At 42.6% G+C, this 27,873-nt stretch overlaps 6 protein-coding genes across 17 annotated transcripts in view; 3 read left to right on the top strand and 3 right to left on the bottom strand.

Annotated features, from left to right (window-relative positions):
• The first annotated feature begins 2,933 nt into the window (after positions 1-2,933).
• RpL22 (Ribosomal protein L22) lies at positions 2,934-5,608 on the top strand. The gene is made up of 3 exons (XM_036820276.3): positions 2,934-2,952; positions 3,141-3,767; positions 5,169-5,608. Exons 1-3 carry the CDS (start codon positions 2,941-2,943, stop codon positions 5,433-5,435), a joined length of 906 nt encoding a protein of 301 aa, XP_036676171.2. The 5' UTR covers positions 2,934-2,940; the 3' UTR covers positions 5,436-5,608.
• Positions 5,609-6,605: 997 nt separating this feature from the next.
• On the bottom strand, positions 6,606-9,142 carry LOC108016971 (alanine and proline-rich secreted protein Apa). Its single transcript, XM_017083913.4, has 3 exons — positions 8,984-9,142; positions 8,117-8,911; positions 6,606-7,925 (listed from the first exon to the last, which is right to left on the bottom strand). Exons 2-3 carry the CDS (start codon positions 8,856-8,858, stop codon positions 7,231-7,233), a joined length of 1,437 nt encoding a protein of 478 aa, XP_016939402.2. The 5' UTR covers positions 8,859-8,911; positions 8,984-9,142; the 3' UTR covers positions 6,606-7,230.
• Positions 9,143-13,944: 4,802 nt separating this feature from the next.
• Positions 13,945-17,281, bottom strand: LOC108020178 (mitochondrial 2-oxodicarboxylate carrier). The gene is made up of 2 exons (XM_017088282.4): positions 16,861-17,281; positions 13,945-14,856 (listed from the first exon to the last, which is right to left on the bottom strand). The coding sequence occupies exons 1-2, from the start codon at positions 17,029-17,031 to the stop codon at positions 14,107-14,109; spliced, it is 921 nt and encodes a 306-aa protein (XP_016943771.1). The 5' UTR covers positions 17,032-17,281; the 3' UTR covers positions 13,945-14,106.
• A 3,127-nt stretch (positions 17,282-20,408) lies between these two features.
• LOC108020179 (uncharacterized) lies at positions 20,409-22,242 on the top strand. The gene is made up of 2 exons (XM_017088283.4): positions 20,409-22,086; positions 22,146-22,242. The coding sequence occupies exons 1-2, from the start codon at positions 20,693-20,695 to the stop codon at positions 22,240-22,242; spliced, it is 1,491 nt and encodes a 496-aa protein (XP_016943772.2). The 5' UTR covers positions 20,409-20,692.
• Positions 22,243-23,191: 949 nt separating this feature from the next.
• LOC108020177 (uncharacterized protein DDB_G0290587) lies at positions 23,192-25,134 on the top strand. Its single transcript, XM_036820923.3, has 3 exons — positions 23,192-23,328; positions 24,045-24,106; positions 24,168-25,134. Exons 1-3 carry the CDS (start codon positions 23,299-23,301, stop codon positions 25,012-25,014), a joined length of 939 nt encoding a protein of 312 aa, XP_036676818.2. The 5' UTR covers positions 23,192-23,298; the 3' UTR covers positions 25,015-25,134.
• Positions 25,135-25,244: 110 nt separating this feature from the next.
• Positions 25,245-27,873, bottom strand: part of sdk (sidekick cell adhesion molecule) — an 85,192-nt gene continuing 82,563 nt past the window's right edge. For all 12 annotated transcript variants that reach the window (XM_065868201.2, XM_065868207.2, XM_065868199.2 and 9 more), the window contains one exon: positions 25,245-27,530. In XM_065868201.2, coding sequence (XP_065724273.2) covers positions 27,288-27,530 — 243 coding nt within the window. In that variant the 3' untranslated portion in view covers positions 25,245-27,287. The remainder of the gene's footprint in view (positions 27,531-27,873) is intronic.

Genomic DNA, 27,873 nt, shown 5'->3' with positions numbered 1-27,873 from the left:
TATGCGTTTTTCTCAAAAACTGACGGCTTTTCGTTCGCCGAACCACATTTTTTAATTAGTAAAATGAATTTCCTTTCCAACGAGGTACCGTGCATGTTGGTACAACGTCTGTGAAAGTCAAATTAATTAAAAATAGAGATAGCGTCGAAACATAATTTTTTGCCATATGGTTAGTGTCCTGAATACATTTTTTACATAGTGGTTCATGTCTTGGAACTTACTGGTTCAAATTTTAATCTGGCACCACTTCTTTTAATTATTTATCTTCCCCCACTGTAAAGCGATTTTCTCAAAAACTGACGGCTTTATCGTTATGATTTTTGCACTGAACTTGCTTTAGGCGATCCCCAATCTGCCAATATACCGTGCATGTTGGTACAACGTCTGAGAGTGGAGCCCTGTGCAATTTACTATTTGCCCCCCTTTTTTGTATGGGGAAAATCCGAGGTGCCTTCACTGTTAAGCTTTTTTCTCAAAAACTGACGGCTTTAGCTCAATGATACTTTCTGACAAGAGACTTGAATTAACGCCCAATAACCAGGTTTACCGTGCATATTGGTACAACCTCTGTGAGGGGAGCAATAGACGAAATTGTGGGGACCCGATTTTTTAAATAGATTTTTAATAAATTTCTAGAAGTCGGATATGTTTGCAAAGTATCTAGATCGATAGATATTTTTATTCTAAACAATTCTGCATTTAATATTTTTCGATTCGGCCCCAAAAAGCCGAGAAAAACAAAAAATAAAAATTGGCCCCATGTTCCAGATTCCACCGTTCCGCCAGCGCCGCTAAGTCACCGACGCTAATTTGACGGACATTACAAAATTTATTCTTTCAGACTGTTGCTCAGCGGAAAATTTAATACAGCTTTATTAAATGCTTAATCTTTCTTCTGTAATGAGTAAAAAATGTATTTATCCAAGCTGTAAGCTGCTCAAAACTGTCGGTCTTTTGGCTGTACGCCTTGATTTGGCTAAACTACGATCGAAAAACCGTTAAAAATCTGAATCCCAAAAAAAGATAATGCAACAAAAAATGAGAAAATGGGTCAAAAAATAAATTTCCTTTAAAGTGATTGGGATTGTTAGCTTAGGATGTTAGCTGCTCAAAAATATCGGTCTTTTGGCTGTACGCCTTGATTTGGATAAACTACGGTCAAAAAACCGTTAAAAAATTGGTATTTTTGACCAAAATCTGAATCCCAAAAAAAGATGATGCAACCCCTTACAAATAATGAAAAAATGGGTCAAAAAATAAATTTCCTTTAAAGTGATTGGGATTGTTAGCTTAGGATGTTAGCTGCTCAAAAATATCGGTCTTTTGGCTGTACGCCTTGATTTGGATAAACTACGGTCAAAAAACCGTTAAAAAATTGGTATTTTTGACCAATATCTGAATCCCAAAAAAAGATGATGCAACCCCTTACAAAAAATGAAAAAATGGGTCAAAAAATAAATTTCCTTAAAAATGATTGGGATTGTTAGCTTAGGATGTTAGCTGCTCAAAAATGTCGGTCTTTTGACTGTACGTCTTGACTTGGCTAAACTACAATCAAAAAACCGTTAAAAAATGGGTATTTTTGACCAATATCTAAATCCCAAAAAAAGATGATAAAAAAAATGAAAAAATGTGTCAAAAAATAAATTTCCTTAAAAATGATTGGGATTGTTAGCTTAGGATGCTAGCTGCTCAAAACTGTCGGCCTTTTTGTTGTACGTCTTGATTTGGATAAACTACGATAGAAAAACCGTTAAAAAATGGGTATTTTTGACCAAAATCTGAATCCCAAAAAAAGATGATGCAACCCCTTACAAAAAATGAAAAAATGGGTCAAAAAATAAATTTCCTTTAAAATTATTGGATTTGTTACCTTAGGATGTTAGCTGCTCAAAACTGTCGCTCTTTTGGCTGTACGTCTTGATTTGGCTAAACTACGATCGAAAAACCGTTAAAAAATGGGTATTTTTGACCAAAATCTGAATCCCAAAAAAAGATGATGCGACCCCTTAAAAAAAATGAAGAAATGGGTAAAAAAATAAATTTCCTTTAAAATGATTGGGATTGTTAGCTATGGATGTTAGCTGCTCAAAACTGTAGGTCTTTTGGCTGTACGCCTTAATTTGGCTAAACTACGATCGAAAAACCGTTAAAAAATGGGTATTTTTCACCAAAATCTGAATCCCAAAAAAAGATGATGCAACCCCTTACAAAAAATGAAAAAATGGGTCAAAAAATAAATTTCCTTAAAAATGATTTGGATTGTTAGCTTAGGATGTTTGCTGCTCAAAAATGTCGGTCTTTTGACTGTACGTCTTGACTTGGCTAAACTACGGTCGAAAAACGTTAAAAAATGGGTATTTTTGACCAAAATCTGAATCCCAAAAAAAAATGATGCAACCCCTTAAAAAAAATGAAAAAATGGGTCAAAAAATAAATTTCCTTTAAAATGATTGGGATTGTTAGCTATGGGTGTTAGCTGCTCAAAACTGTCACTCTTTTGACTGTACGTCTGGATTTGGATAAACTACAATTGAAAAAACAGCAAAAAAAAATATTTTTTACGAAATTCTGAATCTCATTTTTCCAACCTACAAAATCAGAGTTTTGGCTGCCGAATTACAATTACTTGTAATAAAAAAATTAATTGTTGGGCTATTGTTTTTTCAGGAATTGGTATATTCCTCTTGTTGGAGCTTAATTTTAATGATTGCTGGCTAAATATAAATAGATAAATGAGTTTTAATTAAAAATGTGCACAAAAATTACACGAATGGTTTGAGTCGCGGCTACATCAGAGTTTAAGCACCGGCCCTGCGTTTGTGCTGAGTAAATTTTTGGCATTTTCGCAGTGCAGCGGTCTGGCAACTCCGGCCTTCTCTTCTTCTTGCCAACGCTTCCGCTTTCTGTTCTTTTTCCTCGTGGTTTTCGACTGACAAGATGGCTCCAACCGTAAGTGCTCCGAGATTCGGGAAGATATTCGCGACTGGCCATAGCCTGGTGCTCCAAAGGGTGCTGCAAGTTGTGCAACATGGTGATCTCCGAAAGGCGGTGGCCAGCAGTGAAATAACCTAGCCCATCCAACCCAACGAATGTGTGTGTGAACTATTTTTTTCTCTTTTTTTTCGGTGCTCCTTCAGGCCAAGACCAACAAGGGTGATACCAAGGCCGCCGCTGCCAAGCCGGCCGAGAAGAAGGCTGCTCCCGCTGCCGCCGCCAAGGGCAAGGTGGAGAAGCCCAAGGCTGAGGCCGCCAAGCCCGCCGCCGCCGCTGCCAAGAACGTGAAGAAGGCGCCCGAGGCCGCCAAGGATGTGAAGGCAGCCGCCGCTGCTGCCAAGCCCGCGGCAGCCAAGCCCGCAGCCGCCAAGCCCGCTGCCAAGGATGCCGGCAAGAAGGCTCCCGCCGCCGCCGCTCCCAAGAAGGACGCCAAGGCTGCCGCTGCTGCTCCGGCCGCCGGCAAGGCTGCCCCAGCCAAGAAGGCCGCCTCCACCCCGGCTGCCGCTCCTCCGGCCAAGAAGGCTGCTCCCGCTAAGGCTGCCGCCGCTGCTCCGGCTGCTGCTGCCGCTCCGGCCGCAGCTGCTGCTGCTCCCGCCGTGGCCAAGCCCGCTCCTAAGCCCAAGGCCAAGACTGCCGCCCCTGCTCCCAGCAAGGTGGTCAAGAAGAACGTGCTCCGTGGCAAGGGACAGAAGAAGAAGAAGGTGTCGCTGCGCTTCACCATCGACTGCACCAACATTGCTGAGGACAGCATCATGGATGTGGCCGATTTCGTAAGTAGCTGGAGTCCCCAGAGGAACCTAGAACTCACCCCGCTCAGTATCAAAATCTGGCTATGATTGGTCTCTGCTTTCAAGGCATTCCATGGGTTTTGAGAGTCTCTATATCTATAATTTAGTTGTCATTCTGTATCTTCTATGGAAACATAAAGATATATGTTTTGGTACCTTACTAGAACCTTGCATACTTTTGCACAGCTTTGTTCCACATTTAAGATCACTAGAGACACGTCTTGATAACCTAAAAGGGCAAAAGTTCCCTCCAAATGCCTGAAAGCAATGACCTGAACATAACCTGCAAATCAGTATCAGTTTTACCGCACCAAGCTTTTCATTGCCCTCCAAGTTAACCAGGGGCTCTGGATAAAAAGTTGTGGTTACAGTGAAGTCTCCATTTGGCGATAAACTGCCAGCGGACTTTACCCGTGCCGCCGGCGGTTAACAACTCCTGGAACAGTACTAACTGTAGACTATGTAGCCTTACCATCATGTCCGTTCCGAAACCGTATTGAATCGAATCTTTCGCTGCCCCCCTCAAAGGGGCACACGTGTTCCTCCGCAGCGCCTCCCAATCGCGCTAGTTGTCAAGGGGCTCTGGGCACTGCACAACGGGGTAGCCACTGACCGCCAGTGACCTGGCACTGGCCAGTGGTGCAACCGTCTGTGAACAGCGTCAAGCCGTGCTATGTGTACCGCCACGTGGTGGGCCCTGGGTTGAGTGCGTCCACAGCCGTGGCGCCTCAGGCCAAAATTCATAGTGCGCCCTGCTCACGGTGTCCGCTCTTTCGTGGCACTGCAGGTTTTCCCAACTAGTAGCAGTTAGCATTAGGTGCTTCTTCTGTGTAAATCAATCTTGTCTTGAGAAAGCAACCAATAGAGTACCCGCTAGTGGGCAAACCGAATGCGCTAAACGCGCTTGATAGCAGGGCGCAGAATCCCTTGAAGCGTCGCCCCCGCCACAGGATCAGGTAACTACCATCTTAAGCTGCATTCACAAATGGGGAATGGAACCACCAGGTTGGGTACATAACTATTCCTTCAACTTTGGAAGAATCTAACAAGTCACTTGGCTTGCGTTTAGTACCTCCCACCTGGTGGCTCCAATCCCCATCCTTGCTCATTTATCACCTGGATAAACGTACAAATTACAGGCCACGCCGATTTGCCGTCAGAGAGTGAGCTTCTTGCGTCGCTCTGATGGCAGTGTACTCAGTGGCACATCAAAAAATTGGTCACTCTTCTTTATTTGGGCCTTCTGTTCTACACACTCGACTCTTGGCCTTAACAAAGACAGAGACATTAACTCCAGCTAAGCCTAACCGGCTGCTGCCTTGAAGGTGCGGTCCAGATCCAAGCAGAACTAACCCGAGAATCCCTGTTCCTTTCCGCCCACAGGAGAAGTACGTGAAGGCCCGCCTTAAGGTCAACGGCAAGGTGAACAACCTGGGCAACAACGTCACCTTCGAGCGCTCCAAGCTGAAGCTCCATGTCAGCTCCGATGTGCACTTCTCCAAGGCCTACCTCAAGTACTTGACCAAGAAGTACCTGAAGAAGAACAGCCTGCGTGACTGGATCCGTGTGGTGGCCAACGAGAAGGACTCGTACGAGCTGCGCTACTTCAGAATCAGCTCCAACGACGACGAGGACGACGATGCCGAGTAAAGAAACGCCAGTAGCAGGTCCACACAGCAGAAACACTAGGTTTACATTCGTTTTTATTATATATCTCACGTCCTCGAGGTGGGCGTGTTTTTATAAGCTAACAACAAGGTGTGAACCCATGGAAAAAATCCCTTCGGGTTTGCCGCAATAAAACATTTGTGTGTGAACCTCGATATCGTTGTGTTTTTAATTGGTTCTATTGAAATTACATAATGATTAGACTGTTAGTACATGCACTTCTTAAAGGTATCATGGAGATCGTTTGGGACCAGCTGTTTGGCTGGACTTATAGATCGGTTCTTAACATTTAAGATATTTGAAGTTATTGGAAAAGCTTTTGGACTTTAAAATTATTGTTAAAAAGGCGGGGTTTTTAAGATATACGCTAGTCGCCATTGTGCTTTCTATACTAGCTAAAAAAGCTTAATGATCCACTATCTCTGTCTCGCTTCATTTCGTGATGGTTTGCTTTTTTTGTTGCCTAATGTGGTGAAAGTATTTACTGCCCTTTAAGAGGGTATCGTAAATTAAGGCAGTAGGTTTGATGTTGTTTTTTTTATATTTTATTTTACTATCTAAGGTTAATTATCTTTTTTAATAGTCCATAAAAAAGTACTTCAAATAATTATTTAATTGTTCAATTATTAGTTCAAGGACTCAGTATATCTTTGGTTAACCATTTGATTAGAAATAACCCCCGTAATTGCTTAATCAATAGTCAAAGTCGATCTGGTTTTATAGAAAACCGAAAGCATAAGTGCAGGTATAATTAATTTTTAATCGACTTTTGTTTTGGGTAGATACCAGTTTGAGTTATTCAAGTGGAACTGTATATTATATATCATGATGATGGAGACCCAAGCTTTTGTTCCAACAGCTCCATCAACCGGGAATGTTCCGGATGGCACTGCCTGGTATCAGTTGCGTTTTCAGTATCATGTCCCTTCAAATATTTGCTAGTTCCGTACTCACCCGTTTTGTTTGCCCACCCGTCGGTCAAAACAAAGTACGCCTTTCTGTTGGCGTTGCGAAAACAGGCGGACCAAAATAGTCCGGACAACCGCTGCTGCTCATCAGTGGGCCAGCGGACCCGGACCATTAACTAATTCCAATTCCCTATTTGGTTTGGGTTTTGCATGAGTAATGCAGGCGAAATGAAACCCCATCGTGTCGAGTGCTATGGGTGTAGGCGAAAGCTTTTATTTTTATTTAATTCAACAATTGAGTGCAACAAATACGTTTGCTTACAACGATACAAAAAAACAAGCAACGATTACGCTAACAATTCTAGAAAAATATACAAATTTAGTGAGAACTGACATTCACTTTGTCTTTTTCAGGGGCTTTTGAGTAGGGCTTGCATGTAGCATAGGGTTATATATAATATATACTGAGATATTCGAATGTTTGCTTTGTTTTCGAGCACACACCGGGATGGTTTGGGACTGGAACTGGGTCTGGGTCCGGTTACGGGTGTCCATTCCCATCGCCAATCATCACAATTGAAGGCCGAGTTGGAAAAGGGGGACTTTAGAAAGGGGAATTCTAAACTGGGAAGCCAGCTTGTTTATCCACGAATACTGTAATCGGAGATGGTACGGCTTAAATTAACAATTTTCGTCCAATTAGCGCCTGGAATTATCGATCTTGGCGGGCGCAAATAAACCGTGCGCGCCAAGGCCACAAAAGCTGGGTAGGAAGGTACAGTAGGTAGTCGGGTATTTGGGTATCTGGGTAATTGTGTGGGGGAAAGTGTGCACACAATGCAGCTCGGAACATTCCAGAGGCGTGCTCTTTAGAAGCCAGCGAAGCGCTTGGCCATAACTCCGCACACGAGCATGAGGAGCAGGCTTTGGCTGGTCAATCCGGCCAGGGACTGGGCTCCACTGGTGTTGGCCTTGACGGACGCCTGAACGGGAGCCGCCACATCCTGTGCCTGCTGCACTTGCTGCGATCCCGGCTGAGCGGGCGCCATGGGAGCCAGCGGAGCTGGTCCCTCGCCGGCCGGAGCAGCTGGTGGTGGAGGTGCCGGGTAGCAGGCGATCTTCTCCACCTCTACCATCTTGGTGCTGTCAGCCGGATCCGTTTCGTTCACCTTGGTGGGCACACAAATGATGCCGCCAGCCGGTGGAGGAGCAGCTGCATCAGCTGCTGGTGCTGTCATGTTGGAGGCGTCTGGATTGAAGGGAGCCATTGGTGCCATGGGCACAGCTGGCTGCTCCTGGGCATCCTGGGTAACGTTGGAAGGCGGCATCGGTGCTGCTGCTGCTGGCACTGCTCCAGGAGCAGGAGCAGCGGCCACTCCACCAGCATTGATCACGGTGGTTCCATCGGTGGCATTCACCGGCACGCCATTGTTGATGATGATGATGCGATCCTGGCCAGCAGCAGGAGCCGCGGCCACCGGCTGCGAAGAAGAGCTGCCTCCCGAGGGCGTGAGGGCGTGGCCCAGCAGAGCACCGCCCAAGCCGCCAGCGAGCAGACCAGTGCCTGTGAAGAAATTAATCATTAAGGCGGAGTAACAGATGTGTGGGCTTAAAATAACACCAAACATGGTCACGAATTGGGTTAATATTTAAGGTAAACATGAGTCAGCCAATCGAGGCGGGAAATATATCAAATCAATTCAATGTAACCCATGTTAGGCTCCGTTTCAAAGGGAAATCCCAGTCAGAACTCACCGAATCCAAGGCCAGAGGAGGATTGCTGAGGCGGCGCAGAGTAGTAGGTGGCTCCGGGCGGCAGAGCAGATCCCGCCTGATAGTAGGTGGCTCCCGGAGGCGGTGCAGCGGCCGGGTGATAGCCACCGCCCATGGGCATCTGTCCGGCGGACGGGTAGTACGTTGCTCCAGCGGGTAGATTCGAGGGATAGCCACTGTGTCCTCCAGCCGGGTAGTAGGTGGCACCCGCCGGCACTCCCGAGTACTGCGGCTGATGGACATTCGATCCGGTGGCTGCGCCATAGCTGGGAGGAGCTGCTCCATAGTTGGGGGCATGGTAGGCCGGCGGCGGTTCGTGCATATTGGGTCGGGCACCTCCGGCGGGATTGGAGGCGGAGTAGGCGGGCGGCGGACCCTGCGGCACATTCCAGCCAGGCTGAGGGGCCGCTCCTGCTGGGGATCCAGCTGGAGAGCCAGCGGCCATGGGGCGATTCGGTTGCGAGTTGTAGTTGGGGTAGCTCAGTTTGGCCACATCCGCGTGCGAGTTGCCGGCGGCATGGCCATTCGTGTTGTAGCTAGGCTGCGTGACGTGACCGTAGTTGGAGGAGCTCGACGAGGACGAGGAGGAGGAGGGCTTGCGCTGGTTATTGCCCTGGTTACGCCGGGCATCCACAACACCGCCGCCGTGCGTCAGCAGCAGGGCAAACACCGCCCAGGCCACGAAGGCGACATGGGAGCATGCACCGCCACTGGAGGTCATCATGTGATCCGGAATCCGGGGATTAGTGCTTCACCCGCAGTACGAAGAAGACGAGACTATAAAGATCGCAATAAAAAACGACAAGCGTTGAGCGTAAATCAGCGGCCACTGGTGTGCATGCTAATTACAGAAACCCGTTTTTGGATGACGCCGATGCTTGTGGTCGTTATTGCAGCTGGCTTCGTTTTTTCCGCGCGAAACAAGTTGACTTGTCGGTTATAAAAATAATAATCGTTAAAAATTTCACTTTTTGCAATGTGGCCAGGCTGGAGTCTTTCGCGAAATAACAGCAACCGCGAGAGTAGCCCTGGTAAAAGGTTGGTGCCTTTGCTAGAAATCTGGCTAATATGGTAAATGGTTGGGTGCTTTGCTAGATATTTAGTTCCTATAGTGTGACCCTGGTAAGTGGTTATGGACTTTGATAGCCATTTAGTTCATATGGTTGGGGACTCTGCTGGACATTTATGGTTAGGGACTTGGTGGACTTTTAGTTCAAGTAGTTTTTGAGCATGCTACTATTGGAAAGTGTTGCATACTTTTGGAGAGCCGCCATTTCGGATTTAGAAACATTGTTATTTTTTGACCCATTTTTTCATTTTTTGTAAGGGGTTGCATCATCTATTTTTGAGATTCAGATTTTGGTCAAAATTACCCATTTTTTAACGGTTTTTCGATCGTAGTTTAGCCAAATCAAGGCGTACAGCCAAAAGGCCAACAGTTTTGAGCAGCTAACATCCTAAGCTAACAATCCCAATCAATTTAAAGGAAACTTATTTTTTGACCCAGTTTTTCATTTTTTGTATCATCATCTTTGCATCACCTTTTTTTAAAATTCAGATTTTGGTCAAAAATACCCATTTTTTAACGGTTTTTCGATCGTAGTTTAGCCAAATCAAGGCGTACAGTCAAAAGATCGACAGTTTTGAGCAGCTAACATCCTAAGCTAACAATCCCAATCAATTTAAAGGAAACTTATTTTTTGACCCATTTTTTCATTTTTTGTAAGGGGTTGCATCGTCTATTTTTGGGATTCAGATTTTGGTCAAAATTACCCATTTTTTAACGGTTTTTCGATCGTAGTTTAGCCAAATCAAGGCGTACAGCCAAAAGGCCAACAGTTTTGAGCAGCTAACATCCTAAGCTAACAATCCCAATCAATTTAAAGGAAACTTATTTTTTGACCCAGTTTTTCATTTTTTGTATCATCATCTTTGCATCACCTTTTTTTAAAATTCAGATTTTGGTCAAAAATACCCATTTTTTAACGGTTTTTCGATCGTAGTTTAGCCAAATCAAGGCGTACAGTCAAAAGATCGACAGTTTTGAGCAGCTAACATCCTAAGCTAACAATCCCAATCAATTTAAAGGAAACTTATTTTTTGACCCATTTTTTCATTTTTTGTAAGGGGTTGCATCGTCTATTTTTGGGATTCAGATTTTGGTCAAAATTACCCATTTTTTAACGGTTTTTCGATCGTAGTTTAGCCAAATCAAGGCGTACAGCCAAAAGGCCAACAGTTTTGAGCAGCTAACATCCTAAGCTAACAAATCCAATCATTTTAAAGGAAATTTATTTTTTGACCCATTTTTTCATTTTTTGTAAGGGGTTGCATCGTCTATTTTTGGGATTCAGATTTTGGTCAAAATTACTCATTTTTTAACGGTTTTTCGATCGTAGTTTAGCCAAATCAAGGCGTACAGCCAAAAGGCCAACAGTTTTGAGCAGCTAACATCCTAAGCTAACAATCCCAATCAATTTAAAGGAAATTTATTTTTTGACCCATTTTTTCATTTTTTGTAAGGGGTTGCACCGTCTTTTTTTGGCAATCAGATTTTGGTCAAAATTACCCATTTTTTAACGGTTTTTCGATCGTAGTTTAGCCCAATCAAGGCGTACAGTCAAAAGATCGACAGTTTTGAGCAGCTAACATCCTAAGCTAACAATCCCAATCAATTTAAAGGAAATTTTTTTTTTGACCCATTTTTTCATTTTTTGTAAGGGGTTGCATCGTCTTTTTTTGGGATTCAGATTTTGGTCAAAAATACCCATTTTTTAACGGTTTTTCGATCCTAGTTTAGCCAAATCAAGGCGTACAGCCAAAAGACCGACATTTTTGAGCAGCTAACATCCTAAGCTAACAATCCCAATCATTTTAAGGGAAATTTATTTTTTGACCCATTTTTTCATTTTTTGTAAGGGGTTGCATCATCTTTTTTTGGGATTCAGATTTTGGTCAAAAATACCCATTTTTTAACGGTTTTTCGATCCTAGTTTAGCCAAATCAAGGCGTACAGCCAAAAGACCGACAGTTTTGAGCAGCTGACATCCTAAGCCAACAAATCCAATCATTTTAAAGGAAATTTATTTTTTGACCCATTTTTTCATTTTTTGTAAGGGGTTGCATCATCTTTTTTTGGGATTCAGATTTTGGTCAAAAATACCCATTTTTTAACGGTTTTTCGATCGTAGTTTAGCCAAATCAAGGCGTACAGCAAAAAGACCGACAGTTTTGAGCAGCTAACATCCTAAGCCAACAAATCCAATCATTTTAAAGGAAATTTATTTTTTGACCCATTTTTTCATTTTTTGTAAGGGGTTGCATCATCTTTTTTTGGGATTCAGATTTTGGTCAAAAATACCCATTTTTTAACGGTTTTTCGATCGTAGTTTAGCCAAATCAAGGCGTACAGCAAAAAGACCGACAGTTTTGAGCAGCTAACATCATAAGCTAACAATCCCAATCATTTAACACAAAATTTATTTTTTGACCCATTTTTTCATTTTTTGTAATCATCATTTTTTTTTGGGATTCAGATTTTGGTCAAAAATACCCATTTTTTAACGGTTTTTCAATCGTATTTTAGGCAAAATTAAGACGTACAGCCAAAAGACCGACAGTTTTGATCAGCTGACATCCTAAGCTAACAATCCCAATCATTTTAAGTGAAATTTATTTTTTGACCCATTTTTTCATTTTTTATAAGGGGTTGTGCTTAATTGCATTGCATTTATTTAATTTAAATTTATTTATGATAATAAAGAAACGACAATGACATATTTTAACCCTTTTTTGTATCTTTCATCAACGCACTGATTTTTCCATAATTTTCCAGAAAATAATTTGTTGAACATTTTTTGCATTTATTTGCTCATTGAGCATATAGTCAAATTTCCTGATTTCTTAATTTCAGACACCAGGCGAACATAAACGTTTAGTAGGTGTAAAACGATCAGCTGATTAGCTTATTCCAAGCTTACTTAGAGATGCTCTCGTGATTTCTTCCCTTTGGCACGGCATAAGCAAATACATAGGACTTAACTGTTACTTCTTGCATATCGTGACAAGCTCGTGACAATATCGTGACAAGCTCGTGAAACAGCCATGGTTGCTCATCTCTAGTCTGCGTTTGGCTCACAACTTACGATTCTTTCCCATGGAGATCAGATCCTATTGGACAGTGGGAGGAGGGGAAATATGCAAAGGGCCGCCATCTTGAAAATGAACAGCTGTTTAAGTTCACTTTTGGCTACCAGCTGTCACTTGCTAAGTTTTCTGTTTGCCTGGTGTCTGAGAACCATAAATCTAGCATTTTGACTGAAAAAATGATACGAATCCTTTCAATTTGTTGAAGAAAACTAGCAATTTTTCATTTTAAATCACCAGGTGAACAGGAAAATTCGTAGGTGGCCAACGATTAGTTTTTAAGGCTTTACTAGAGGTGTGCCATTTCAAAATATGTAAGGCCTTTTGTTGCCGAGCAAGCGATTGCGCATCTCTAGTCTGCTTAAACTAAACTAACGGTGTCCTTCCATTAAAAAAATTGTTAACGCCCATCAGCCACTTGCTACGGATTATGTTGGCCTGGTGTCAAAGATCAAGAAATTTAATTTCAGACCTCATTGAAATGTCAATTCATAGAAATCATTAAACCAAAATAGCTTCTTTGCTAGCCGAAAAATGGTCAGATTTCTTGATTTCTTAAATTCAGACACCAGGCGAACATAATCGTTTAGTAGGTGTAAAACGATCAGCTGATTAGCTTTTTCCAAGCTTACTTAGAGATGCTCTAGTGATTTCTTCCTTTTGGCACGGCCTAAGCAAATACATAGGACTTAACTGTTACTTCGTGCATATCGTGACAATATCGTGACAAGCTCGTGAAACAGCCATGGCTACTCATCTCTGGTCTGCTTTTGGCTTACAACTAACGGTTCTTTCCCATGGAGATCGATTCCTATTGGTCAAAAGGGGGTGGGGAAATATGCAATTGGCCGCCATCTTGAAAATTAACAGCTGTTTAAGTTCACTTGCTAAAAGTACCAGCTGCCACTTGCTAAGTTTTCTGTTTGCCTGGTGTCTGAGAGCCACAAACCCAGTATTTTGATTGAAACAATTTGACGATGCCTTTCAATATGTTGAAGTAAATGGGCGATTTTTTAATTTCAAACACCAGGTAAACAGGAGAGTTAGTAGGTGGCCAATGATCAGTTTGTAAGGATTTAATTATTCTAAGCTAACAATCCCAATCATTTTAGGGGAAATTTATTTTTTTTCCAACTTGTCCATTTTTTATAAGGGGTTGTTTCAGTTTTTTTTAATTCAGATTTTAGTCAAGAATACCCATTTTTTAACGGTTTTTAGATCGTAGTTTAGCCAAATCAAGACGTACAGCCAAAAGACTGACAGTTTTGAGCAGCTAACATCCTAAGCTAACAATCACAATCATTTTAAAGGAAATTTATTTGTTGACCCATTTTTTCATTTTTTGTTAGGGTTTGCATCATCTTATTTTGGGATTCAGAATTTGGTCAAAAACACGAATTTTTTAACGGTTTTTCGATCGTAGTTTAGCCAAATCAAGTCGTACAGCTAAGAGACCGACAGTTTTGAGCAGCTAACATCCTAAGCTAACGATCCCAATCATTTTAAAGGAAATTTATTTTTTGACCCATTTTTTCATTTTTTGTAAGGGGTTGCATCATATTTTTTTGGGATTCAGATTTTTCTCAGATTTTTGGATTTTTGTAGTCAACTACTTCCAAAAACGGCTTTGAACAGTTTATTTCCACATCAAGGAATACAATGAATTCAAGTTTTAACATTTATTTACGAATCACAATAAGAAGTCTAGCGTTAAAATGCTACCTCCCTCTCTCTACAACTCGACTACCTATTATTATATTATTAAAAAAAAAACAGAATAGGCGGGCGCCCCTAATATCTAATTGGGCATTTCGGGGACATGGCAACTAGGAGTAGTTGTGCAGCAGGTAGTCGTAGCTGTACTCGAAGACCAACAGCAGGATGGCGCCTCCAGGACCCAGACGCATGATCTTTGGCACGAGGCCCTTGTACAGCGCCCGGAATCCTTCCTCGCGATAGACGATGCCCATGGAGCTGAGCGTTCCGCGGTACTTGATCTGCCCGAGAACAGGTTGTGGGCCCTGAATCCTCGACTTGGCCACATCGAAGGGGATGTTGACGAAGCAGGCCAGTGTGCCGGCCAGAAAACCGATGGTCACCTTGCGCAGGAACTCCAGATGGTTCTCCTTGTACTCGGGCACCACGTTCTTAACACTGTGGTAGAATCCAAAGTACACCATGTTGAAGACACCATTGCGCCCCATCGTGGCGGTGATGCCCTTGTTCAGGCCACGAAAACCGAGACCGTCTTGCTTAATGATGCCCTTGGCCACCGCAAACGTGCTGAGCATCTTCTTCTGCCGATCCGCCTGCTGGGCCACCTTGACCACCTCGAAGGGATTCACGGCGATGGCCTCCAGGGTGCCCGCCGTGAGGCCCGCCAGCGAAAAGGTCAGCGGCGTGGGTGTGGGCGATCCGAACTGGAAGAGCGGCTTCGTCTGCTCGAACACCAGGAACTTGATGGCCCGCTTGGGGGTCTCGGCCAGAATGGGCGGCATGATGCCCTTCCAGTACGAGGTAATTCCCTCATGGCGGTACATCTTGGCGAAGCAGTCGAACACGCCATTGTAGTGCAGCTGGAAAGTGGTGATATATCATCAGTTAATTGCTTTCGAAAAGGGGGGAGGGTTTGTAAATCGGTTTGGAATAATTATGTTCAGATCGTACAATTTTAGATTAAGGTTGAATATTTTCTTTTTGATTCTCATCTATGGCTGTTTCTGTTGGAATATGACAACATTAAATTTATACAATTAGAGTTAATTTAGGGATTTTGATTTCAACATGAAAATCTTTTTTTTTATTAAATTCAAAATACCTAAAGTAAATATATATGACTAACATTGTATTTAATATTTTATACATTGATTCACATATTTTAAAATGAAATCATGCATTTCATGTATTCGTTTTCATTAAATGCCAACATTAAATATGACAAACCTCATAGCCAATGAGTTCTACATTGATTCACATATTTTCAAAATGTATCATTCTCTTTGCATGTATGTGTATTTAATTTTTTATTTTTTTTTTTGATATTATATTTCTTGTTAGTGTAAACATTTTAAACCAAAAAACTTTTTGTAATGTTTGTATTGGGAAGTATGAATACTAAGCCTTTGAAGTGCCAAACTTTTTATAAGGATTTTTTGTTTCGTCCGGAAAGCATGAATACTGATTCTTTGCCGTACCAATACTACATTATCATAATTAATGAGAGTGACAAATTTTTTCTTGCGTTGCAAACTATCTGCTTTTGTTCTAGGCACTTTTTATTCTGGCGACACGCAAAACTGGAACTTTTTCAACGGGCAACTGGGTGCATTGTTCCACATATATTTATTTGCTGTATTTGTGCTAATTTCCCCCTGGTCGCCTCCTCCTTTCGCTTTCTTTGACTGCTTTCATTTGCAGTCGTAAATTTGTTTAATCATCGCGCCTCGACGACAGAGAGATGCAGAAGAAATTGTGTCGCAGTATAAAGACATTTTTATGCTGGGGTCTACACACACAAATTATGGCTTTCCATAAACGCTAAGCAGAAGAAAGAATAAATATTTGTTTTTCTCCTTTCTTGTTTTGGTATTTTTTTTCTAAAGACATAATATAGGAATTTACCCAAAAATCTTTCTTTGTATATGGCTTCATAACCTTATCTAAAGGCCCTGTAAGCATAAAGATTTTGGCAAGTAAAAAATGTAGAAAACACTCAGATTAGATAGGGTGGACGTCTGAGTTTCTATGCTTGATCCAGTTAAAATTCCAAGGAACTGAGTTACGAATAGGTTCATTACACCTGAGACATTCCCATAAAGCTTACACAAAACTAATGGCCCACACGCGTGTCCAGAGTTGGAGGAAAATTGAAAGTGCCGAACTGCTATCAGCGCATAATTCCAATTTCGAATGGGGATGGGGGAATGTTTCACACGTCTGCCAGGGGTCTACACATAATATATATGTATTTATATTATACTGATAAGCTTATTCCGGGGGAGTGCGGCGTTACGCTTCGACTGCTGATAAATACGGATTGTCTGCCCCCTTGCAAGAGAAATGTAAACACATCTCCAACGAGAGAAGGAGAGAGTCAGCAGTTCGCATTGGGGAAAATAGAGAACGCTTGTCCGTGACCTTGCTTTGCCCTTATCCAAAAAAAAAATACAAAGCCCCAGCCCCAAAGAACAAAACCAAAACAATCCACAGCTGATGGAAGGTACATACATATATCATTGAAGTAACCTCTTCAGATCTTGAGTGGTTTTAAGATAGTCTCGTTGTAAGAGATTCTTGGGGAACTACAAAGCTCTTTTGGAAACTAAGTATCTTAAGGATAGCTGTTTTAAATTTTGTTAGTCTAATAAAAAATATTTTGGAAATATATATGATTACATATGTTAAAAGAAAAAGCTACCATATGCCCAAGTTATTATCCTAATTATGATGTTGGGATCTTTGCGTGCATACATATCCACACTCCATAATCTTATAATCTGACGGGTATTTTTCCATTAAACCACTTGTCTCCATAGTTAATAGAGCCTATGTAGCTGATATCTGATAACACAAGTACTCACCTCACCCAGAGCAGAGACATTTGCGGTGGGAGTGGCCTGGATCTGGATGCGGGTCTTGACCACATCGAGGGGCTGCATGATGCAGACCTCCAGGAATCCGGCCGAACCGCCGGCCAAGACCTGAAAGGCGGCGCGCTTGGCATGGGATATTTCCTGCTGCTGACCTGCCATCCTGACGAATCTCCTCCAATCCTAGGGTCACTGAGTGCTCCACTGGGAAACTGACTGACAACTGGCCAAGACAATCGAGTGCTGTCACTTTGGTTCGAATCGATTCCAGAGCCAACTGCGAGTGGTTCGACAAACGGAAAGTGTAAATAAAATCGGGGGGGCAGAGACTCGAGAGTACTACAAACTACGGTTGAACCAACACGCCACCGCACGCCTCGAGAACGCAATTCGCACTGAGCTCGAGAATGCGGCAGCTGCCGCTGCCCAAGACAAAAAGGCACACGGAGAAAAATGATATAGCGTTATATCATTACGATGTATTAGCTCGAAAATGTATCTATGTACTTGTCCATTTTGGCTTAGTTATTATAGATACTTTTATATATTTCTGGAAATTAAATGAGAACCACATTTCTCTCTGTGCAGAGAGGGAGGGGCAGCAGTAGAGAACATAGTCTATAGTACTGGAACAGGGTCGGGGCTAAGCTTTCGCTGGATTCTGATTCTGAATCGGATTGGGAATAAACGGAATCGGAATCGAAATGGGAATGGGAGTACGAATACCAGGCCCAGAGAGCCACATGTGCTGGAACCATACGCTAATTGAATTTGCTCACGCAGATCGTGGGATCGCCAAAGAGCTTTGCCACTTGGGGTCGGGTCTTCGTCATCACAGAACGGCGATCTCAGCCAGCAGAAAGCTCAAGATATCGGACAAAAGAAAGCTCTTTTCGGCCTATGGAAAAATTCAACAGTTCAGTGTATACAGGGCAAAAGAACCCCTCACCCCTTATATTTAGAAACTACCCATTCACACTTTGTATCCTTGCTTTCTGTTCTGGCAGGCATAGTTCTATAAAATAAAAACCCTCACTACCGAACATTCAAGATGGACACAGAAGTATCTCTGAGATAACACCCGCATTTGACATAGCAATTGAAAACGGTCACGGCTATAGATTGAATATGGAGCGCTTGTAGATAGTTGGACAAATTGCTCAGATAAGATAGCTGAGAGCGATGACAAATTCAATAGGATTCTATATAATATATAGTTTTGTTTGATTGACAGACAGATAGTACTATTTAAGTACCCAATCTAAGTAGAGCTAATTAAACAATCATAAATGTCTATACTTCAGAATTATTTATCAAAGCTTACATTTACTAGTGTAAAATCGAATTAGGAAAATAAATGTTTCGAACTTTTAAATGATATACCTTGATATACAACATATATAACACACATAGTTCTAATATTTTGTTAATGGGTTCCATACTCCAGAAATGTAATATACTTCCACAAATACTTAAGGACCCACCTGGGTTAGAACATTTTACAGCTTAAACAAGACCGCCTGATAGACTCTATCGCAACCATTAGATCGTTATCTGTGCATCCCATTAATGATGTTCCTCGCCCATGTAAACACGCTCCGGAGAGAAGGAGTAAGAGCCAAAGCCACACAATGGACAAACAAATCGTTTGACATTTTCTGCCTCTTGATTGGTTTATTGTTCATAGCTCACGGCACACCGGACATCAATCAGAGATACCAGATACAACCTCTAGATTGAGGACAACTTTCATTTACATAATGCGTTCTATGCCGAAATTGATAGAACAAATTGTCGGTGTCAAAAATGCATCTTCTATACCCGAGTCCCCGGATCACTATGATTTAGATGCCTTTCTTTTGGGTCTGTGGCTTTGTCTGTCTGCGTGTCTGTGTTTTTCTTCTTTTTTTTATGATTGTCCAAATATTTCTGGCTGTTAATTATGGGCACGAGTTGGGTTTGCTTTCATACCCGGGATGGATGTGTGGAATTTATGACATTCGAGGGCCAGCAGAGGGGGGAATTTAAAACGCATTAGAGCCCATTAAAAGCGAATTAATTCAGGCCAGGCCAGGAATCCTGACCTAATAATGCTGTCACGTCACGCAATCGCAATAGGAATCAAAGTTCCGATCCGAACAGATCGTCATCCATGAATGGATCGATGGATGGATGGATGGAAAAACGATTTACGACTTACGATTTACGATTCATTTCGCCCGGGCAATTTCTCGTCTTTCCACCCGGCTGGAGATCACACAAAGATCCCACATGGAGTCCCTGTTCCGCCTCCAGAAACGCATTCTCCTCGTCCGTAATTAGTACGAGTTTTACAACTGGCCACATGCAAGCGCCGATTGATCGATCAAAGCCGGGATATACAGGGCTAATCAATCATTTTTCCATTTTCATTTCCATTTCCCCTTTTTTTTTCCCCCATTTTCCCTCCAAAGTGAGAACTCACGACCGCCTGCAGCTGTCCGTCCGGCAAAGAAAAAGGCAGATACAAAGGCTATTAACCCCGTTCTTTGGTCAGAATGTTCCACTTGTTGCACACTTGTGGCCCTTGAGAAACAAGAACAAGTTGGCCCAGAACAGACAGCGGTCATAACAGAAAACTGAGCCATGCACAGAGGAAAAAGAAAAACATTGATATGGTGTGATTTTATATCATTTTTGGATGGGTGGAATATATAATGGGATATTTTTGATAATATTACATGCCGTCCTTTGCGGTTTGTTACTATTTTCAATTTTCATAATCACTCACCAAGATACCATATCATTTTTTATCCGTGTGGCGTATGCCTGCCCATCGTCCATCGCCCATCGCCCATCAAAGAATCCCCGAAAAATTCACTTCCAGGCCAGAGCAACAAAGGGAATCGGTTAAGAGTGTTTTGATTAATGCCAGTTTTGACAGCTGATGGGCCACGAAGATGGAGTTTGAAATGGAAAATAGCTGGCTCCATTGATGCTGAGGCGGAGATGGCAGCTGTCCAACCACCAGACAAGTGATCCAAGATCCAACTGGGGACGGAGTGGGGTTTGTTAGGTATTAAAGATAGTTTTTAATATCATATGCGGGTATGCAAGTTCTAATATTCAGACATAAGTCCGATTAAAAACTTAAAAGAAGTTAGCATGTAATAAATATACATAAGTCCCCTAATCAATTCAAGTATATTATGTTCATTTATTACTTAAAGTCGTATTCTCCGATTTTCAGTTTTACTTGATTGGTTGACGTCTTATGACACTAATATTTGAATAACTGCCTGGACTTAGAAATATTTCTAGTCATAGCAACCTAAACCTTATTTAATATATAAGTTTACTAAATGCCATTAAGCTGTATAACCTCTTTTTTAGGGGATCCATGCCCTTTTTTAAATAAATCTAGTCGATTAGTAAAAACCAAGCAAGTGTCAATAAATGCAAACTTAATCCAATTACATAATTTTAAGATATTCAAGAATCTCGGAAAATTATACAATAATTTATAACTATAAAGATCTTACATTTGAGTTATAGATGACAATTAATCACAGGCAAAAGAAAAAGCTTTTTAGGAACTACATCTTTCTTCGTTCTGGGTTTGGACCTACATTACACAGAGTGACCCATTGGCGACCACAACTTGCTCGACGACCTTTGGCGACCCACTCAGAACGAGTTGTGCGATTTTCGCCCAAAACGAAAGTTAGTTACGCCATCAGCCAAAAACCAAAAGCGACCCGAATCCAAGTGCCCAACTTGCACCCTATAAAGTGATGGATTCGGAGTGGCTAGTTGACCATTTCACAGACATTCGTCACACTAAATGGAGGTGCCTTGGATTATTCTATTACTTTGGATTGGGGGAACCGTGGGGCAAAGTTACTTGACGGGCGAGCATCGTCCACTTTGGATACTGGAGGATGGGTTGACCAAAAGGCAGAGACAGGATCGTCCAGAAGCGGATTATGAAACGACCACCAGGATATCACCGCTGATGATCCGGCGGCAGGGAAGAGGAGGAGGTGGAGGAGGAGGCGGAGTAGGTCAGGGGGCTGAACCTGGACCCATTACCTTCCTGGTTAGACATGAAGATCGGGAGGAGCCACCTGCACCACCGCCACCGCCACCGCCTCCAAGACTACCCAATTTACCCCGGCGACGCTTCATGATGCCCCACCGTCTCCAGCTGCCCCATCAGTATGTGCAACCCATCCAGAAGACCAGAAGTCACCGGCGAGAGGGACGTCGCCATCTCCCAGTTTTCGATAATGGTCCCGGGGAGAATTCCCTGCAATTAGGCAGGGATAACTACCCCATTTTCGTTTACAATGGAACCAGGGGCGAACTGATATTAAACACCATGCTGAGCAGGAGACGATATCCTATGCAGGAACCTGTTCCAGGACAAGTTCTCTATCCCCCATCGACGCCCATGTTCCGCCCCAAACCGATTGTGGAGCGATTCCGTTTGCCAGGACAAAGGGAGATGATGAACCTGACCTTGATACCCTTCTATGCACATGAGGCCATCAGAGATCCGGCTCTAACTACCACTAGCACTATTCTGCAGGAAACCACTACTCCCTCACCACCAACACCGCCACCACCAACTCCTCCGCCCTATGAGACACAGCTGCCTAGGATCGAGGAAATGACCAAGCTGGGCAAGCGGAAACGGAAGAAAGCCAAGCAATATGAGGCCTTCCATTCTCCCCAAGAAGTGATGCAATGGCAGTCGGTCCTGCGAAGATCCACTGGTCATAACGATAATCATCGTCACTATGCCAGTGAGGAAATGGAACCAGAGGATCATCGCGAGTTGGGGGATGTGAACAATGGTCTGGAGGAGGAGGAGGATCACGAGGAGGAGATCGAGGAACAAGAGGATTGGCTGACGGAACAGGAAGCCGAAACGGAGGTGGAATTGCCAACAGAAACCTCCACCGTCAGCAGCAGTGAACCCTTCCACATCGTCTACTTCGATGAAAGTCTGGAGCGACCCGTTGTGGAATCCCTGACCACCACCACACCACCACCACCTTTGCGACAGAGCTCTCGATATGCCCTAAAAAGGGAATACTACGCCTTTCCAGTTTATACGCTGGGTAAGCTGCTCCAGCCCTCCAATCCCCCCAAGAAACTGCTGGAGAAGAGCGATCGCTCGGCCAGAAGTTCTTCGGAGAGGGAGCCCAGCACTTGGTTTATCCTGAATTCACGGTAAGTTGGGGTATACTATTCTTCTAGAACACCTTTATAAAACCCCACTTAAATTCCAGTTACAAGGGTCCCCACCACCGATCACTGGGAATGGATAATCAGACCAAATACTACACCTCCAAGTACATAGAGAATGGCTTTAGACCCCGTAGATAGTAAAAATATTAAGTGATATATCTAAGAAAGAAGAAGAACTTAAGATTAAAAACAATGAACAAGTATGGCTTTGTAAATGAAAGTGGTTGGGTATCAAGCAGCACCTATAACTAGGAAATTACCTAGTTAAAGATTGTGATTATGACAGTGATGCGGCGATGATCATTAACGCCTCCCTATAGAGATACCCCAATGAGACAGTTTAGATTGTAATGGGTCGGCTAGTGGAACAGTCTTACAGGCCATAAAGGGCGGTCATAAACCCCTGGGGAACAAAAAAGATACCCATGCCATGAAAGGGCAATCGTAAACTGGAGAGTGAAGAATAGGAACCATCTATCTATTGAGATTTTCGGAGCGACCCATAGTTGCATAATCTATCGTGCAAATCGAACGGGTAAGCCAAAGGCGTCGGCTGACCCAAATTCCAGAACCCAAAACATAGAAAATCAGAAAGAAAAACAAAATTTCAATGTGTTAAAAAGCAAAAAGGGAGGGCCAAGAAGAAAAGTCATCAAGAAGTTTTTATGGCCAATCGAATGGATGCGGCTCTTTCAAGAGTCGTGTAGATCCCCCACCCCCTTGGTCAGTGGATCCATCATTCATTCAATCACTTTGTCAATGATGCACCTCTCCAGGTTGCTCGTCCGTTCATTATTATTATTGATTTCCCAGCTTAGTTTTCGCTCTGCAGCCTGCAATTAATTTTCTCGTTGTTCTACAAGGGGTCCACAGTCCGTACTACCCACTCCCGTTCCGAATTTTTCCATCTGCTGGGGAAACTGGGGAAAAACCTGCTTATTGTCGGCTTTTCTGTTCTGGCCAGCATTGCCATGGGCCACACAATCGATCCCAACCGATCCCAACCGATTCCCCATTCCCATTTCCTCACTATTTTAGTTTTCGGCTATAAAAGCTCGCACCGCGACTCTTTTTGGGCTTAGAACAAAGGCAACCGCGAACGCGAGTGGTTTACATAAGATCGCATCCTTTTTTTTCATATTTTTTAATTGTTCAACAAGGATAAGGGATATTTTTCCCCCAGTGAAGTGTGCTATGCAAATTGAAATGTGGCTAAATGTTGTGGTATGTGAAAAAAAATATTCAAGGATTAAACTGGCTTTAAAGCTTAAGATATCCTTGCAATTTGGATAAAAAAAAGTCCAAGACATCTTTTTATGAACCAAGTGATTGATAATAATCGTGATTATTGCTATGAAAATCCCATTAAAATAGTCTGTTCATATATAAAAATAAAAGGATATTAAGATATTTTATATCAAACTAATCGTATGGACAAAAAGGAAATAATGTATAAATTCAAATCTTCCTTTTTGCGGCACATATTAGTTAAGAGGACTATTTTAAAACCATCAAGGAATTTTTCAAAATTTTAAATCACCAAAGTATTATCTGAATTTTAAAAATACGAAGTCAATTGTGATTTGTTATAAATATATAAAGATCAATCGACTTTAAAAAAAATATTTTTGAAACAAAGTAAAATTTACATACTGAAAAAAATATTTTCGGAAATTAAAAAAAAACCCTTGAATAAGAATTGCCTTAGGAATATTTTTTTCGGCCGGAAAGGAAAAGTGGAAAGTTGTGTTAAATTTTAAAAAATAGGGCAAATACTTTCTTAAGTGTTGGAAAACAATTTTTTGGAAATAATTTAAAGAATATTTTTCGCCAAAAAGGTAAAAGTCGAAAATAGTATTAAATAAGGAATTGTAGGACTTACCCTTAATGTGTGTCGCCTTGTGTACTCATTGTTGTATCTTGTTTCCATCCACCGCTAGATCACTCTAATCCTGGCCGGATCCTCGCTGTCCAACGCCTTCTGGTGGCCAAAAACAACAACGTAAGTAACAAAGTCTCCAAAAAACTACAAGATCCCATGGTAACCATACCTGTGTCCATAGGGAAACCAGGGAGCCCAGTGGTGGTCCAATGCTGCAGCAAATCCCGCTCACCTACTTCCGCACGTACACCTATCAGCCGTTGGCTCCCGGATTCTTTGGATTTGGAGCTCCACAGACACCAATGCTACCAGGACCACCCCACCAGTATGATCCTTATGCGGTGAACAGTTACGGGGCTGGCCGACGACATGACACCGTTCCCAGGCAGGAAGTGAGTGCGCCCAGTAGTACAACTACCAGCACGACCAGCACCACTCCGGCTCCAACGACCACTACGACTACGACGACGACAACCACGCCGGCTCCAACCACCACGACCAGTACCACCACTAGCACCACAACGCCACCACCTCCTCCTCCGCCAGTGGCCCAGTCCACCAGCAGCAGTTTTTCCGAGGGATCCACATCCAGTTTACTGCGCTTCGGCGAATATCCCACGTATAATCGCCGGGTGAGCAACCTCTACAATGCCAGGCCGCAGTATCCGTATCCGGACTACTTCAACTACCAGCCGCCGCAGCAGCAGTCGCAGAATGTGATGTCGGAGCAGGGGGTCTCCTCCAGTGGCAGTCGCATCCAATTTGTGCCCTGCATGTGCCCCGTGAGCATGCCCAGTTTGCTCCCATCCTCGACGGCGGCCACAACGTCTACCCATCCGGGCACTTCACCCACTTCTTTCGCATCACAGCCGGCGGCTCGTCACATCGAACGGCAGGAATTGGAAGCGGATGCTGATGGCGAGACAGTCGGCGAGGGAGAGGAAGAGGAGGAGGAGGAGGACGAGGAGGTGGTGGAACAGGTTCAGGAGGAGGGTTCCACCAGTAGTATTAAGCCAATTCTCGACTGATTCGTCACTTTAATGGGGGTGCCATCAGAAATCTCTTTCAACCACATACCACCGCATCTAAACGGATGAGATATCTGAAAAATCCCTGTAAATACAATTATTAAATGCCTGCCCACAGAATTCCCCTTTTTTTCCCATATTTATTTAATAGTGAGAGCCCGGAATATACAAAAAATTCGTTTGATTTAATGGTAGGGCAATGTAAAAAAGCTATGAATGTCAAACAAGTGTTTTTCACATTGATTTCATGTTCTTTTATTGATTCATATTCGTATGCTCCATCAATTACATTTACACATTTAAATTGTATTTATCAATATTCTAATACTTTGCGCTTGCTGCACGGTTTCAACTAGCCCCGAGCCAAGATCCTTGAGCTCCGCCATCTCCATATCCATCCATCATTCCTCCATTTCTGGAGTCGCTTCTCCACATCAAACGACTTGCCCCTCAAATAGTGGAGGACGATCCTTCATCAATTCAACAATTACAATTACATTTACTTAACTAGATGAACTTGTGCTTCGAGTCTTTGAAGTTGAAATTAGCTTGCGATTTCATTTCAGCGGGCGCCAAAGTGGTCTAAACGTAGTTAATGCATAGGTAGTACAAGTACAAAAAAGGAGTTAAGTATACAACTAATCGGGGGAAAATATATAATCAGTCGTTTAAGTTTTTTAGATATACATGTATACATCGATATATAAATATAGTCATAAATATAAACTGCATTCAAATACAATTACAATTACGAGTACGATTACACCTAAGCGTCGGGGGTTGAACAATCAAAGAGTTACGAGCTAGAGTACCAGGGCGTAGTCCCCCCGGAGGGACTAGGCCCCAACTAACAAAAAAAAATTAGTCTTACTACCTAAGAAGATCGTACTTATCGTACTTAGTGCTAAGTCTGCTGCGCATGCGCTCGAAAAGAATCTTTCCTTCGTTTGTTTGTTTGTTTGTGTTTGTTGCAGGTCTGCAGAAATGCATGTTTGCTCGTTTGTTTGTTTGTTTGCTTTGTGTGTTACAGTTGCTTTCGTTTGTGGGCTTATGTGGTAAAGAAATTGCATTAATATGGCCTATCAATATATCTGATGAATATACGTATCCTAAGCCGTCATCTTGACATATTCTGCTCATTCCCATAGCTATAGCCTTCTTCTTTTTGCCTTTCCCAAAAAAAAAATACATTTATCTTTGCTTATAAGATAGAATTTTGTTTTTTTGCTTGCATATTTCCTTATGGGTTCTTTTTCTTTTTGTGTTTCTCGTGAACTTTTTCTCATGGTTTCTTCTAGTTGATCCACCGATTGCATCGGAGTCTCTCATCCTCGCCTTCAAACTTCCAGATTTTCTAGCTTCAATCGCACACGCAAAAAAAAATAAACATAAAACATAACTTTTTCGTTTGTCGTTTTAAATATAATGAGATTGCGCCAGACTAAACGCGTAAATCACTCACACTCACAGTCACTCAAAGTTCAAGCTGCCTGCCACGCGCTGAACACACTTGGAAATCATTTGAAAAACTTAAAGGCGGCGCGACGAATCGGTTTATCACAGGATTCGGATTCGATTTATCGCGCCCCATCCGATAAATGCCATTGTTTGGAGGCGTGGCAGACGGCATCGCACTCACACTGTACACTGCACAAAAATAAATACTAAAAAATAGGAGCAGAGTCATGCTGGGAAACACAGGCTAAAACTAATGTGCCTTTCACACTGGATTGCGTTGTTCGCTTTAAAAATTAAAATGTGTTTCATTGTAAACAAAAATCAATACAGATTCAAGAGGATTAAAAGATATACGCATAAAAGACAAAGGTATCTAGTTCAAACGATACAATACACAACCCAAGGTAAAAGGCACACAAAATGCTCGCAAATCTCAGATCTCTCGTAACTAGAAACTAAAACTAAATGCATACAGGGTAACCTAACCGAATGTCTGGTATATATATAGTATAATATGTATATCCCTGTAGCAGCGCATCGTCGGAGAGCTGGAGGGGCTGAGGCCTGGAGTTGCTGGATCAGTCTGATATGTGGATGTGGGTGTCTTGTCGTCCATCTCCAATGTTTCGATTCGCCCCCAGCCGAGCCCCCAGCTCCGTCTTCCTTCTCCGGATCCCCTTGTCCCCTTGTCCTCTCCTCCATCCTTCAGGCCTTCAAGATTTTAAGCTTCAAGGAGGCTTGAATCCCTAGACAAAGGTCTCGCGGATGACGGTGCCGTTGCTACTGGTGCTTAGATCTTAGAACTCGGTTGATTGTCAGACGAACGACGAGAAGCCGGGCAGTGGTGCCCTCGATCTGGCCATATTATTGACGATAATCTGGCCACCATTGAGGCTCATCACTGCACTGCCCTCCGGCTCCGAATCGGTGTAGCTGGAGTAGTTCCGCACCGGTTTGGTTTTCTTCCACGACTGCCGCAGCGAGTCATTCACGTTGGCATAGTGATTCACAAACGAGTGCGGATCGCTTCGCACGCTCTCGTTTTCGCTTTCCGAGTGCTGAAATAAAAATGAATAGAACCAATGTTAAACTTCGTTTCCATTAAATATTACTAGGTTTTCTTTAAAGAAACTCAAGACTTTATACAAACATAAAATCATGAGGGAAACACGATCTAGTCCACATGTCTTGAGCATAGTATTCATCAAGCAGGCAAACGGTCCTTAGTAAAATATGTTTTGTTTATGATATTGTTGGTTGCTTTCAAATAACACAATGAATTTGAAATTTTAGTTGGGTTAGTAAAGGATTAGTTGGGTTACTAAATGAATTGTTAGTTTTCTAAGGGAATATTATGCGAATTAATCAAACCAATTGGGCAATTTAGTTTCAACAAATGAT

The sequence above is a fragment of the Drosophila suzukii genome, chromosome X (genome assembly GCF_043229965.1).
Source record: "Drosophila suzukii chromosome X, CBGP_Dsuzu_IsoJpt1.0, whole genome shotgun sequence".
Lineage (NCBI taxonomy): Eukaryota > Metazoa > Arthropoda > Insecta > Diptera > Drosophilidae > Drosophila > Drosophila suzukii.
Note: the sequence above shows the minus strand (reverse complement) of the source record. Positions and strands in the feature narration are given on the sequence as shown.

Excerpts from the sequence above, each read along its gene's own strand:
- RpL22 (XM_036820276.3), top strand. Across the intron at positions 3,768-5,168 it reads TCATGGATGTGGCCGATTTC|GAGAAGTACGTGAAGGCCCG; the intron begins GTAAGTAGCTGG and ends TTCCGCCCACAG.
- LOC108020178 (XM_017088282.4), bottom strand. The coding sequence starts at position 17,031 with ATGGCAGGTCAGCAGCAGGAAATATCCCATGCCAAGCGCGCCGCCTTT. Across the intron at positions 14,857-16,860 it reads ATGTCTCTGCTCTGGGTGAG|CTGCACTACAATGGCGTGTT; the intron begins GTGAGTACTTGT and ends ACCACTTTCCAG.
- LOC108016971 (XM_017083913.4), bottom strand. The coding sequence starts at position 8,858 with ATGATGACCTCCAGTGGCGGTGCATGCTCCCATGTCGCCTTCGTGGCC. Across the intron at positions 7,926-8,116 it reads CTCCTCTGGCCTTGGATTCG|GCACTGGTCTGCTCGCTGGC; the intron begins GTGAGTTCTGAC and ends ATTTCTTCACAG.
- LOC108020177 (XM_036820923.3), top strand. The coding sequence starts at position 23,299 with ATGCAAATTGAAATGTGGCTAAATGTTGTG. Across the intron at positions 23,329-24,044 it reads AAATGTGGCTAAATGTTGTG|ATCACTCTAATCCTGGCCGG; the intron begins GTATGTGAAAAA and ends ATCCACCGCTAG. Across the intron at positions 24,107-24,167 it reads TGGTGGCCAAAAACAACAAC|GGAAACCAGGGAGCCCAGTG; the intron begins GTAAGTAACAAA and ends CTGTGTCCATAG.
- LOC108020179 (XM_017088283.4), top strand. The coding sequence starts at position 20,693 with ATGGAGGTGCCTTGGATTATTCTATTACTTTGGATTGGGGGAACCGTG. Across the intron at positions 22,087-22,145 it reads TGGTTTATCCTGAATTCACG|TTACAAGGGTCCCCACCACC; the intron begins GTAAGTTGGGGT and ends CTTAAATTCCAG.